The sequence below is a fragment of the Dendrobates tinctorius genome, unplaced genomic scaffold (genome assembly GCF_039654945.1).
Source record: "Dendrobates tinctorius isolate UK_male_01 unplaced genomic scaffold, ASM3965494v1 ptg000263l, whole genome shotgun sequence".
NCBI classification, from domain to species: domain Eukaryota; kingdom Metazoa; phylum Chordata; class Amphibia; order Anura; family Dendrobatidae; genus Dendrobates; species Dendrobates tinctorius.
This window is the reverse complement of record NW_027361930.1, coordinates 19,074-32,139: the sequence shown is the minus strand read 5'-3', so window position 1 is coordinate 32,139 and position 13,066 is coordinate 19,074. Positions and strand designations below refer to the sequence as shown.

Genomic DNA, 13,066 nt, shown 5'->3' with positions numbered 1-13,066 from the left:
CGGGTATCGGAAAATGGCGCAATTTTTTTTTTTTAAATGTCAATGAGCTCTTAATGAGCTGGAGAATCATAACTGCAGGTCAGTTTTAGAATTTAGTGAACCTAGTAAAAAAGCCAAAAAAACAAAACAAAGTGTGGGATTGTACTTTTTTGCAATTTCACCGCACTTGGAATTTTTTTTTCCCCTTTTTCCAGTACACATGGTAAAACCAATGGTGTCATTCAAAAGTACAACATGTCACACAAAAAATAAGCCCTCACATGGTCATATTAACGGAAAAATAAAAAAAGTTATGGCTCTGGAAGGAGGGGAGCAAAAAACGAAAACACAAAACCGAAAAAAGCTCCGGGGGTTAAGGGGTTAGGAAAGGTATCTGCCTTTTTGTCAAGCAGGTCTTTTAAGCTTCTTATACTCTCAAATGGCAAAGAGGACCTCCTAGATTTAGCCACTGCCGCATCCAGCTTTGTGGCTTTAACCCAAGATGATGAGGAAGGTATAAAGGGATATCTACTTTTAAATGTTGGGGGAATGGAGCCTTTCCTTTTTTTTTCCACTCCCTGTGTATCAAGGTGCGAATACTTTCGATTAAGGGAAATTATCTGCGTCTCCTTTGGTCCCCTCCCCCGAGCAAGTCCAGCATCTTCTTTTGAGCCCACAGCCCACGACAGAGCTGGCTATCTTACCCGGATACCGCTCACCTGTGTCCACAGACTATCGTGAGGTCCCCCTGGATCCACTCTGGTGCTTCCAGAGACCCTGCACCAACCGAGACAGGGAACCCTCGCTGTCTGAAACTACTGGCCGGGACTTGGAATGACTCCTTCAAACGGTTTGTCTCTTAGAAGCTCACCAGTCAAGGACAGGAAACCAACTGATGTGTGGGAGAGGAGCCTCGCTTTTATGTCTATAGAATTCCTGCCCTTGAAGGGCGGATCCACTCTCTCCCGTAGTGCTGTCATGGGTGATCAAATAAAGATAATTTTGCATTGATGTACCACACTACTTATTATTCCACCTGCAGTAACATTGCAATTTTTTTTTTTTTAAAGAAACACCTGACCATATCCCACCACAGTAAGCGCAGGAGATCTTTTCAGATCAATAGATCAGTGAGCAGGTCAGTGCTCTGTTCTTCTCAGTTGTGTCGCATTATGTTCCTTCTCTGTATTAAAAAAATGGAGCTCCTGACCATTTCATGCAATAGGTTATCGCCTAATGTTTTTCTAAACGGTAGCATTTGTAACGTGCAGAGAACAAGCTTCTGAAAAAACAAGGATGATGACTAAGCAGCACGGTGGCTCAGTGGTTAGCAGATATCTGCAAGGCGTTTGTATGTTCTTCCTGTTTTGCATGGGTTTCCTACCATACTCCAAAGACATACTGAAAGGGAATCTATATCTATATTGTGAGCCTCAATGGGGACAGTGCCGATAATGTCTGTAAAGTGCTGCGGAATTAATGGTGCTGTATAAGTGAGTAAAATAAATAAATGATGAATTCCCTAGAATGATTGAAAAATACCCGACATTTACATCAAGCATTTGCTGGGCTTAAGAACAAAATATTGCCAAACTACCGTATTCAAAATTCATCTGTCAATACATGCCCAAAAGAATTGAAATTCCAAGGAGTCAAATGTGAACGATCAAAGTTGAGTTGAGAAAAAAAACAAAACAAAAACATAATTAAGATAAAGTAACAGATGAGAGCCTTTTATTGAGACATAAATAAAATTAAAAGCTGTGGACTAGAAATTATACTCTTGAGGCAATAGATTTCATTTCAAAGTATTGGCTTAAAAACATCTTAGGCTTCAATCATGGCTTTTATTTGAGCACCGATTTTCTTCTGCAGCCAAGCAAGCCCAAAGAACAAAACTGAAAAGACCCTCTTGGGTGATCGCAAAATGCTATTTTATCATAGCAATTTTCAAATCAGCAAACCAAATGTATGTTTTGAAGAGTATATAAATGTATGCACCTTTGGCAAAGCTATAAACGATGTTGCCGCATAAACGTTTAAAAGTCCGACGTAAAGTGCACAGTGTACAGCTGGCATTTCTTAAAGGAATGTGTCATCAGAAAATGATATATGGCTTAAATCAGGATTGTGTGTTAAATATATATTTTCCCAGATTTAAAAAATAAATAATTTTAACACTGACCGCTGGGTCTTTTTTCGGTCTGAAACTAAAGTTTATTTTAATCCCAAGTCTCTAATGTCATAATCTAATCTATTTTAATTAAAAAGGTCCCTAATTTTCCTACACTAACCGCTTTTTTACTACTTCCTGTGGGATGACACATCATTTGAGAATCCTAGTGCATGCTGTGATACTCAAACAAGTCATCATCAGGGGGCAATGACCGCCCTGAAAAAATGTATCATCAGTGACAGCCGCTATACCCTGCCCCACTGAGCATGTGTCACTTGTAATTTCACACGACTGGTCAGTAGATTGTCACTGTGCATTGTTCTTCTCAGTGTGCAGTGACAATGCGCTCTCTTGCTGGCTCTGATCAGAATGGACAAGCCAGCAAGAGCGCTCAGTCAGCTCGCACTGAAAAGAGAGAAAGAGTGAGCAAAGACGAGAGCCGGTCCCGCTAGTAACCGCAGCCTCTGCCACAGATCAGACCACCCCTTTAACATGCAGCAATAAACAGGCTCTGATCCTATATTTTGTATTTGAAGTATCAAAACGAAGCTATGACATCGCCTACTGAGATTTGTGGATCCTGTGTCATCAGCACTAAAGAGAGGTGTTAACTGTTGTAATCCGGATTTAAAAAACAAAAAACAAACAGAAACCTGATTTAAACATTAGGTTATTTACTGATGACACACTCCCTTTTAATAGATGATGTGCAATACATTTGCTTCAAATAGCCATTGCTGGGATAGCACAGAGGTTTTTTTGCAGTATGCTATAGAGGCAGGGTTTGGGGCACCGTGTAAAATATTGTATTGTTAGCTATGGGACTATGCATTTCTATCTTTAAAGCTTGTTAATCTTCTGCATTAGTGTAGCTCGATGGTCTTCGTTGCTCACATTCTCGGTAATGGACTTCAAGAAATGTCTTTCATTGGCTTGCCTGAGTAAGCAGTTTTTGGAAGTGTCGTTTGTTTTCAGGTTTTCGTACTGGGAGAGAATTTCTAGTGACAAGAAAAATAGAGGTTCACATGTATTTTCTGGCATCATTGCAATTATATGGAGGACATGACAGAATACCTGACTGTAAATAAACAACACCTCCTGGACATAGTTTGCTTCTTTCTGCATTTCAAGATTATATTCTGCCAGCTGCTGTTTAACAGTGTCCATCATATCAGAGATGCACACACTATAGAGTTTTGCAATGTGCTTTTGGCCATCAATTGTAAGCCAGTTAGAACAGCTTGAGCTACAAAGGAGCTGGAACCCTCTGAGTAATAGGACCGAGAACTGGAGATCATAGGCAAAGGGCCGGAGATTCAATAGAGGCATAAACTGTACATATTCCAAAGAATATGGGACATGGAGCAGTTGTCTATTCAAAAGACTCATCACAACCTGAGAAAGAAGCTTACACTCTGTTGAGCTGCACCATGGTAAGACTTGTACCATAGCTATTAAAAATCCTTTGCTGAAAAGATTAACCTCTTCTGGGTCTTCTGTGTTGACACACAGAACTGAAAGCATGAAGTCTTTCATTTCTCTAGAAATACAACAGCACTCCATCCAAGCTAATAGCCCAGTGCCAGGGCCATACTCTGGTAGATTAAGTGATGTCCATTCATGCTCAGACAGCTTGCAGACTTCAAACAAGGATGCAGGGGCTTCATTTTTAAAGTGCTCCCCAAATACAGGCTTTATCCTCAAGCGCACAACCCAATCTAAATGCTCCATTTTCCTATGCAGCCAAAAGAGTGACTTGCCCCATGTTTCTATACCATTTTCAGCTTCTGGCAACGTCAAAGTGCAGATCTGGGTAAGAATATCAATGATTAGCTCCTTGGTTCCCAATGTAAGGCAGTATGGCTTATCTGATTGTTGCCAACACCTAATGAAACTATGGAGGATTTTACAAAGAGACATAATAAGAGGGAATGGTGAGCAGGAAAGAACCCAATGCTTACCAGACACATCCAAGGGGTTCTCAACATTTAGAGCTTTGTGGAGAATATGCAAGCACAGCTCCACATGAACACATTCATCAAGTATATACGGAAGAACAAATGTTCTCACTACCTCTGCTGGCTGTAGAAGTGAGGCATTATCACCTGTAGTTTCAGAAGGATTCATCAGATAACCCAGCAAGTACAAAAACTGACTTTCTTCTTTATCAGCGGAGAATTTACCCCAACATGTCTCCATCAAGCAGTGAGATAATAATGAAAATGATAGGCCAGCATTATTGGAAACTCTAAAGCTTAAAGCAGGAAGGGAAGTTAATATTTTAGCTAAAAATACATGAGCACCAAGATTGGAAACCGCAAAGTGGCATGATTTGCTTATAACATACTCCGGATACAATATGGCCAGTCTAGCCACTCTAGAAACTGTGCTACAGTCCGTTACATTTTGTGAGATTTGATTGAATGTCATGTTGAGCTCCTCTTGGAAATTATTTGTAAATGCAGACATGCAGTGAGACAGACCTTTTCCACCCCATGTATTAAGGACCCTCATCAGTACATCATCCATTTGAGCTAATGAAAGCTCACAAAACAGATCTAAAATTATAGCTGTAGCATTCCTAATTTCCATGATGTTTATATTGTTCTGCTCATAAGTGGCTTTAACGACAGTTTCCAACAACTTCAGAATGAGGTCTGGCTCCAGAAAAGTCTCTCTATTTGTTTTAAGGCAATTTACCCAATCACTAGAGAAAGCCCAAGTAATTTCAGATACAAACTCAGAACATATTTCCTTATAACGGCACATTTTATAGTCTATTATGTTTTTAGCAACAGTAGCCATCATGTCCACATCATTCATCTTGCACATTAACGGAATGTTAGTGGCTTTATCCAGAAGGTTCGAAATGCAGTTTAACAGTTCTAGAGCGTTCCCTCTGTGCTCTTGAGGAAAAGTCTCACTAGACACTAACGGGACCAAATTTTTATGTAGAGATGTAAGACTACCATTCATCCTAAAACATTCATAGGAAATCTTGTCACCATTATTCATGTAATTGTGCAACTCTTCACCCCAATGAAGCAGGAGGTCTTTCAGAATTTGTAAGCCAATGTGTTGGGCATCCCCAATTAATCTAAACCTGGAAGCAATGCTGCCACTCTGCACAATCCTCTCTGCTTCTCTAATCATTTCGTGGAGACTTTTTGGAGGAATATCATCCTTGACTTTTGTGTTACCAAAACAAAGGATGGCAACAAGCTTCTCCAGATATAGTCTTATTGGAAGATCATTAGACCCTTTTTCTAAAAATGCAGATGAGCACAACATATCAGCTAAATTTGCTATACTGTAGCACTTTAGTTTGCTGCTATCTATCCTTTGCATGATTTTAGGAAGCCCCTCTAAAAACACAGTTAGAATGTTGTCAGCTGGAGGTAGGCATTGCTCGGGATCAGACTTAAATCTCTTAGAGCTTTGGCAAACTTCATCATTGGTTTTAGTTAAGTATTGGCATGCAATAGCTGAAAATGTTTTGACAATCTCATCTTTGCTGTTTTTATTATTTTTCATTATCTCCCGCCACACATCCAGGAAAAAAGTCACATCTTCTATGGACGTTTCATCACAAACATGGTTTAACATCAATGATGCTTCTTCCACCCAAAAATGTGTTGGTAAAGCCAGGAGAAGTTCTGCAAAAACATCTGCTGCTTTTGTGGCTTTTAGTACTTCAAACAAAACAGTGTGATTCATTTTTGGGATCATGTTTTCCACAGGAAAGAACACATCCTCTTTCCATCTCCTGTCAAAATCAAAGTCTCCTTCCAAGGAATGTTGTGCTTGACATGAGAGCACTTTGGCCCAAAATATTGCAATGACCTTCTTTCTCCAGTCATGACTTTGTGACCAGGTTCCTGAGCAGATTTCTTTTAAAGCATTTGTAATTGGCTTTTCTACACGAGGCCACTCAGCCTTTTTAATCTTCAGTAAGGTTTTCTCTAAGGTGAGATTTTCGGCTAATAGCAGAGCTCCTTGAAGAATTACTGTTTGTTCACATATGTTCCATCTCCCTGCAGAAAAAATAAAATAGCTTCAGTAAAAATATGCACACTGATGAAGATGACACACGATACAAAAATATTATACAAGAACCTATTTAAAATGCCGCACCATCTTATATGCTGTAGATAAGCCCTGAAAGGTGATGGCCGCATCTTATATCGACCAAAACTGTTGACAGGTGCACTTTAATAGAAAACCAAGGAGATCAAGTAACCACAAAAGCAATTAAAACCTATAGGAAAATTACTCATTTCCTACCATTATTCTGACGAGTTCACAAATAGAGATGAGCTAATTTGTTTGGGTCCCTACTTATTCGGCAAGCTATAGCACTTACCGAATAAGGTACAGCGGGAACCCGGCTACATGGAGTGCTCCGGCTGATCAGCTGTTTGGCGCCGCAGCTGCATGCATCGCAGCTATGTCGTAGTCACAACACATGCATGGAGAGCCTGTGTGTTGGAACCCGAACAAATTCCCTCATCTCTGTTCACAAATCCTTAATAAATAAGACATCTTGAAGAAATCAGGCAAGTTTGATCCAGAGAGAGGGAAGTGCCATTTTATAAAATTGTAAGAAATCATTTCAGAATTTACACTGCTACTCATTGCGCGTACAACCCTTGGTAGAAAACTGCAAATTTCCTTGAACAGCTCAGACGCATTAAGCAGATGACCTAATAAAACTAAGGGCGCCATTTTTGCTGCAGCCACATTTTTTTCTTAAGCGGCGGTGGTGCATGCGCAGCAGCATCTACCGAAATGTGATAGATGCTACTACGCCGCCATTAAGTTAATTTTTTTAACCCTATAATATTATGTGCATAATATGATACATGATAATGCACAAGCGCCATTTTGCTGGATGTAAATTTTTTCTAAGCCCTCAATATTATATTATGTAAAATTGGGGGCGGTGACTGAGGGATCAGTGACCTGTCATAAGCCATAAAGATGAATAGCTAAGCAGAGCACTACATGAAGACGCCCACAGGCCACCCTGAAGCATGAGAATCTCATTAAGGCCAGGGTCACACTTGCGAGAAACTCGCACGAGTCTTGCGTCTCAATACCCAGCACTGCCACCAGCACTCGGGACCGGAGCGCTCAGCTGCCTGTATTTCAATGCAGCTGAGTGCTCCGGTCCGAGTGCCGGGTATTGAGACGCAAGACTCGTGTGAGTTTCTGGCAAGTGTGAACCCGGCCTAACTGAAAACTACAAATACAGATTAAACAACAACCACAGGATGGATTTCATCAACCAAGGTATCACTGTAATCAGCGTAACAGCGCCAACCTGACAGTGTCAGTAGGTTACTGTGCACAATCCTGCTGACAGATTCGCTTTAAAGCTAGATTTCTCTAGCGGGGCACATTTATTTATCTTTTTAAGAGAACCAATGTAAAACTGAGCGACAATTGACTACAAAGCCATATCACTATTTCAATGTGTGAAAAGTTCTGTCAGGTTACTTTTAACAAGGTTACAAAACAAACATGGTAAAGACACCTTGTGGAAAGCCAGGCTAAAGCTTGTGTGCACATTAAATAGCACTAAGAATTTGGTGCAAGTAGACCGTTAGTTTATACGCACATATGTATTCTGGCAAGTCAGAGTTCACCTATACTTACCAAATTCCAAATTACTCATGGTTTATAAATCCTTATAGCATAGCTCACGAACAATCTAAAAACAAGGGAACAAAGTAAATAAGAATACGTTAAAAAGATGACTAAAGGAAACAACTATTAATGTAATTATTCTTCATGTCCACACATCGGACTATACATACAAAGATTTTGTAGACACACATACAGTTAGGTCCATATATATTTGGACAGAGACAACATTTTTCTATTTTTGGTTCTAGACATTACCACAATGAATTTTAAACAAAATTCAGATGCAGTTGAAAGCTGAAAGTCTGAACTTCAAGTGGAATATTCCTGAATGGCCAAGTCAGTCACCTGATCTCAACCCAATTGAGCATGCATTTCACTTGTTAAAGACTAAACTTCAGACAGAAAGGCCCACAAACAAACAGCAACTGAAAACCACCGCAGTGAAGGCCTGGCAGAGCATCAAAAAGGAGGAAACACAGCGTCTGGTGATGTCCATGAGTTCAAGACTTCAGGCAGTCATTGCCAACAAAGGATTTTCAACCAAGTACTAGAAATGAACATTTTATTTACAATTATTTAATCTGTCCAAATACTTTTGGTCCCTTTAAAAACAGGGTGGCACATGTTAAGGAGCTGAAACTCCTAAACCCTTCATCCAATTTTAATGTGGATACCCTCAAATGAAAGCTGAAAGTCTGAACTTCAACTGCATCTGAATTGTTTTGTTTAAAATTCATTGTGGTAATGTCTAGAACCAAAATTAGAAAAATGTTGTCTCTGTCCAAATATATATGGACCTAACTGTACATAGACTTGCAAATGTATCCCCCCCCGGCTTTTTACCTATTTTGTTACATTACAACCTGTGTTTAAATATGATGCATCAGCACCAAATTGCTCAAGTTGGTGACGTGAGAAAAATACAGGCATAAATTAAATTTATAGGATCAAATAACTAAAAATTGATATGTGCATATGTATTCACCCCTTTTGCTACGAAGCCCCTATAACTTTCTGGTGCAAGCAATTACCTTCATAAGGCCCATGATTAGTGAAAGGAAGCCCACCTGTATGCAATCTAAGTGCCACATGATCTGTCAGTATATACAGACATTTTCTGAAAGACCACAGAGGCTGTAACACCATTATGCAAAAGGCACGAATAATATAAATAAATAATTTTATTTCTACAGCACTTTACATTTTAGAGGGGGCCTAGGACTGATCCTTTAGGAACAATCAAAAGATATAGTGAAAAAGCAGTCAGAGCGGTAGGAGGAGAACGATGAGAGATGTCTTTGAGCCCTATAGAGTGAAGGATAGTGATGAAGAACTGGTGAAAGGCCAAAGGAGAAGGATAAAGATAAAACCAAACAACACCATGAAGACCAAGGAGATCTCCAAAAAGTCTGGGACAAAGTTGTTAAGAAGTACAAGTCAGGGTTGGGCTATAAAAAAAAAAAAAAAAAATCCCAATCTCTGATGATCCCCCACAGCACCATCAAATCCATTATCAAATGAAAAGAACATGGTACCACAACAAATCTGCCTAGAGAGGGTTGCCATTGCTGTGGAGTCGGTAAGCCAAACCACTGACTCTTGACTCCTCAATTTCCCTGGACTTCCAACTACGACTCCCCAGCACTGCCTGACTACTGAACATGTACAAAAAGGGCAGCACAGATTCATCTAAACTAAAAGCAGAGATCCTTAGATGAGGAATAGAACAGACAATTATAGGATATTTTATAGCTTTACCAAATTATGAAAACATTTACAGCACATCCTGCATTGTACTACTGTACCCAATTTATTATATATTTAAGAGACCACAGCCCACCAAAACTCTCAGCCTGAGCAAGGAGAGCATCAGAGAGGAAGCACAGAGACCAAAAGGTAACTCTGAAAGAGCTGCAGAGTTCCCAAGAACAGACTGGAGTATCTGTCCTTATGACCACAATAAGCCATACACTCCATAGAGGTGTCCTTTAGAGAAGAGTGGGCAGAAAAAAGCCTTTACTTACACACAAAAACTGTAAGGCTCATTTTGAGTTTGCGAAAAGGCATGTGGGAGACTACCCAAATGTATGGAGTAAGGTTCTGTGGTCAGATGAGATCAAAAATTTAACTTTTTGGCCACCAAGGTAAACAATATGCCTGGCGGCAAATTGACAATGGTCCAAAGAACACTGCTAAAGCAACACTCAAGTAGTCACTGAGCCAATTTTGACCTTAATAACCAAAATTGGACCCCATTGATTATAATGGAATATTAACTGTATTTAATTTTCCCCTCCTACATTGTGCCTTATTAGATGTCCCCCCCCCCCTTTTTCCTAGTAGCAGATATCTGTATCACTTCTAAATTGATTGGGGGCCTTAATAACCAAGCCAAATTTTACAATTCTGACCAGTGTCACTTTATGTGATAACTCTAGAAAGCTTCAACTTAACTCACTGATAGTTATTGTTAATAAACAACATTTCCCACATGTCTACTTTACATCAGCACAATTTTGAAAACATTTTCTTTTGGTTAGGAAGTTATAAGGGGTAAAGTTGACCAGCAATTTCTCATTTTTCCAACAAATTTTTTTTTTTTTTTTTTTTTTAGGGACCACCGCACAATTGAAGTGACTTTGTGGGGGCCCTATGACAGAAAAACCCCAAAAGTGACACCATTACAAAAACTGTACCCCTGGTGTTCAAAACTACATTCAACAAGTTTATTAACCCTTTAGATGCATCACAAAAACAAGTAATGTAGAAAGAAAAAAAAAATGAACATTTAACTTTTTCACAAAAAATTTACTTTAGACCCAAACATTTTTAATTTTCACAAGGGTAACAAGAGAAAATAGACTACAAAACTTGTTGTGCAATTTCTCCTGAGTACGCAGATACCCCATATGTGTGGAAAGTCTAGTGTTTGGATGCACGGCAGGGCTCAGAAGGGAAGGAGCGCCGTTTGACTTTTTGAATCCAAATTTGCTGGAATAAAGAGCAGATGCCATGTCGCATTTGGAGAGCCCCTGATGTGCCTAAACAGAGGAAACCCCTCACAAGTAACCCCATTTTTGAAACCACACCCCTCAAAGATTTTATCCAGGGGTATAGTGGGCATTTTGAACCCACAAACATTACCCAGAATTTGATAACATTAGGTTGTCATATTAAATATGTCATTAGTATAGAGCACAAGTCCTCACTACTCCAGTTTGCAACTGGTGCTCGCATATTATTATTATTATTTATTTATATAGCACCATTGGTTCCATGGTGCTGTACATGAGAAGGGGTTACATACAGATTACAGATATCACATACAGCAAACAAACTAACAATCACAGACTGATACAGAGGGGAGGGGTATGCACCAAATATCATGGTACTCGAGTAACATGCTTGAGTCCCTGCCCCGCATGCTTTGTGGCTGTTAAGACACCAAAAAAAAAAAAAAAAAAAAAACATGAAGGGGGTCACGATACTCTGCATCTGGTGCTCTGCCATGCACAAACTCGAGCAGCGAGAATTTGCGCTCAACACTAGAGTTGAGTGAATATCTTCAGTTCCTCGCTTATTCAGCAAGCTCTAGCTGAATAAGCTACAGCAGGATCCCAGCTTCTTAGATCACGCCGACCTAATAGCTGATTGCCACCGCAGCTGCATGTGTCGTGGCTGTGTCATAGTACATGCATGGAGAGCCTGTGTCTTGGGCCCTCCATGTATGTGCTGTGACACAGCCGCGGCACATGCTACTGCGGTGACAATCAGCTGTTCAGTCGGCGTTATCAAGGGAGCCGGGATCCTGCTGTAGCTTATTCGGCAAGTGCTAGAGCTTGCCGAATAAGTGAGGAACTGAAGATATTCGCTCAACTCTACTCAACACTTGATTTACTATTTTTTTAAATTTTGATCACCGTTATAGGGTCTATCCCAGTGACTAAAATGAACCAACAAGAACAATTTCCTATTGCTACCGGGTACAGACCGGCAGATCTCTATGGGCACACTGCGACAGCCCGCCATTTTTTTTTTTTACAGGAAGATGACACGGGAGGGCCGGGGGATGGAGCAAAAGGGTCCGGGGATGGTGCCAGTATCAGCAGGGCTCGGGGGACCCCATTTCTCTCTTCTATGTTAGATGATATCAGAAAAGAATTTAAATTGGCCTTTTTTCCCCATTATTCGATGAATAACTGTGATCACGCAACAGAGGACCATAAAAAATGGCCGTAATCATGTTCTACAGGGTCTCAGCTACCCCCGGTGGCCAAGACCCCGGAGATTTTCCAGTGCTGGGGGGCGCTATACCCTTATTTCTCAGTGCCGTTAAAAAAGCAGTGCTGAGGAATTAGGCCCCTTAGCGGTCACCGTTAAAAGGTGTATAGGGGGTCGTTACGGGTAAACGTGTACATTATTTGAAGTGGCCTAGTCAAAGCCCAGACCTTAATCTAATTGAGAATCCTCCAATGGGCCAGTCCGACCCTGCATACATGTAGTCACACGTACACACATAGGCCTACAGAGACCTGTAGATACATAAATGTGCCCACACACATGCAGAAATACATGGAATAATACATAGATGTTGAAGACATATGTAAATACAGGTACGACAAAATACACAGACAGACATGCATAATATTATTATATACACACACAACACGTTGTATACATACATGAAAACATATGTAAACAAATACACAAGCGTACATGTTACCATAGACACCCGCAGCCCTACACAGACACGTGAGCGGCCTCCATACCTGCCCTGTCAGAAGCCGCACAGAGATCCCCAACAATGAGGGCAGCGTCTAGAATGGAGTTGCTCTTGAGAGGTGATGATGTCACAGGAAAAGGCGGGGCCTCCTCCTTCACTGCAGACTCTGGTACCAGAAAACTACGATGTGCTGGATGGATAGTATCTAGAATGGAGTTGATTTTTGAGGTAATGATGTCACCATAAGAGGCGGGGCTTCAGCAGTGCATTAGACCCGATCCGCAGAAAGCAGCGTTGTGCTGAGGGGCTGTGTGCCCTCCGAGTGATCTGAGGATGTATCCTGGGGGCAAAGAAACATGGATTATGTTACTATACGGGCGCTGACTGCTGCTGCTTGTATGGGGCTGCTTATTGAGGGGCTGTGACAGGAGAACCGCTACTCAGTGGGACTGACTGCATCAGGAAGGTGATGATGGGGGGCTGTGCAGAAGGGAGGGATGATGCCGGGGGGCGATGTAACTTCCTTGTGGTTGCGGCCG

At 40.8% G+C, this 13,066-nt stretch overlaps 1 protein-coding gene across 2 annotated transcripts; it reads right to left on the bottom strand.

Moving 5' to 3' along the window:
- Positions 1 to 1,685: 1,685 nt before the first annotated feature.
- On the bottom strand, positions 1,686 to 12,714 carry GEMIN4 (gem nuclear organelle associated protein 4). 2 transcript variants are annotated; one of them, XM_073558916.1, is made up of 3 exons: positions 12,574 to 12,714; positions 7,814 to 7,868; positions 1,686 to 6,189 (listed from the first exon to the last, which is right to left on the bottom strand). In XM_073558916.1, exons 2-3 carry the CDS (start codon positions 7,830 to 7,832, stop codon positions 2,996 to 2,998), a joined length of 3,213 nt encoding a protein of 1,070 aa, XP_073415017.1. In that variant the 5' UTR covers positions 7,833 to 7,868; positions 12,574 to 12,714; the 3' UTR covers positions 1,686 to 2,995. The 2 variants fall into 2 exon arrangements, with proteins under 2 accessions (XP_073415017.1, XP_073415018.1); XM_073558917.1 differs by having other exon boundaries at positions 12,521 to 12,604.
- Positions 12,715 to 13,066: the final 352 nt, after the last annotated feature.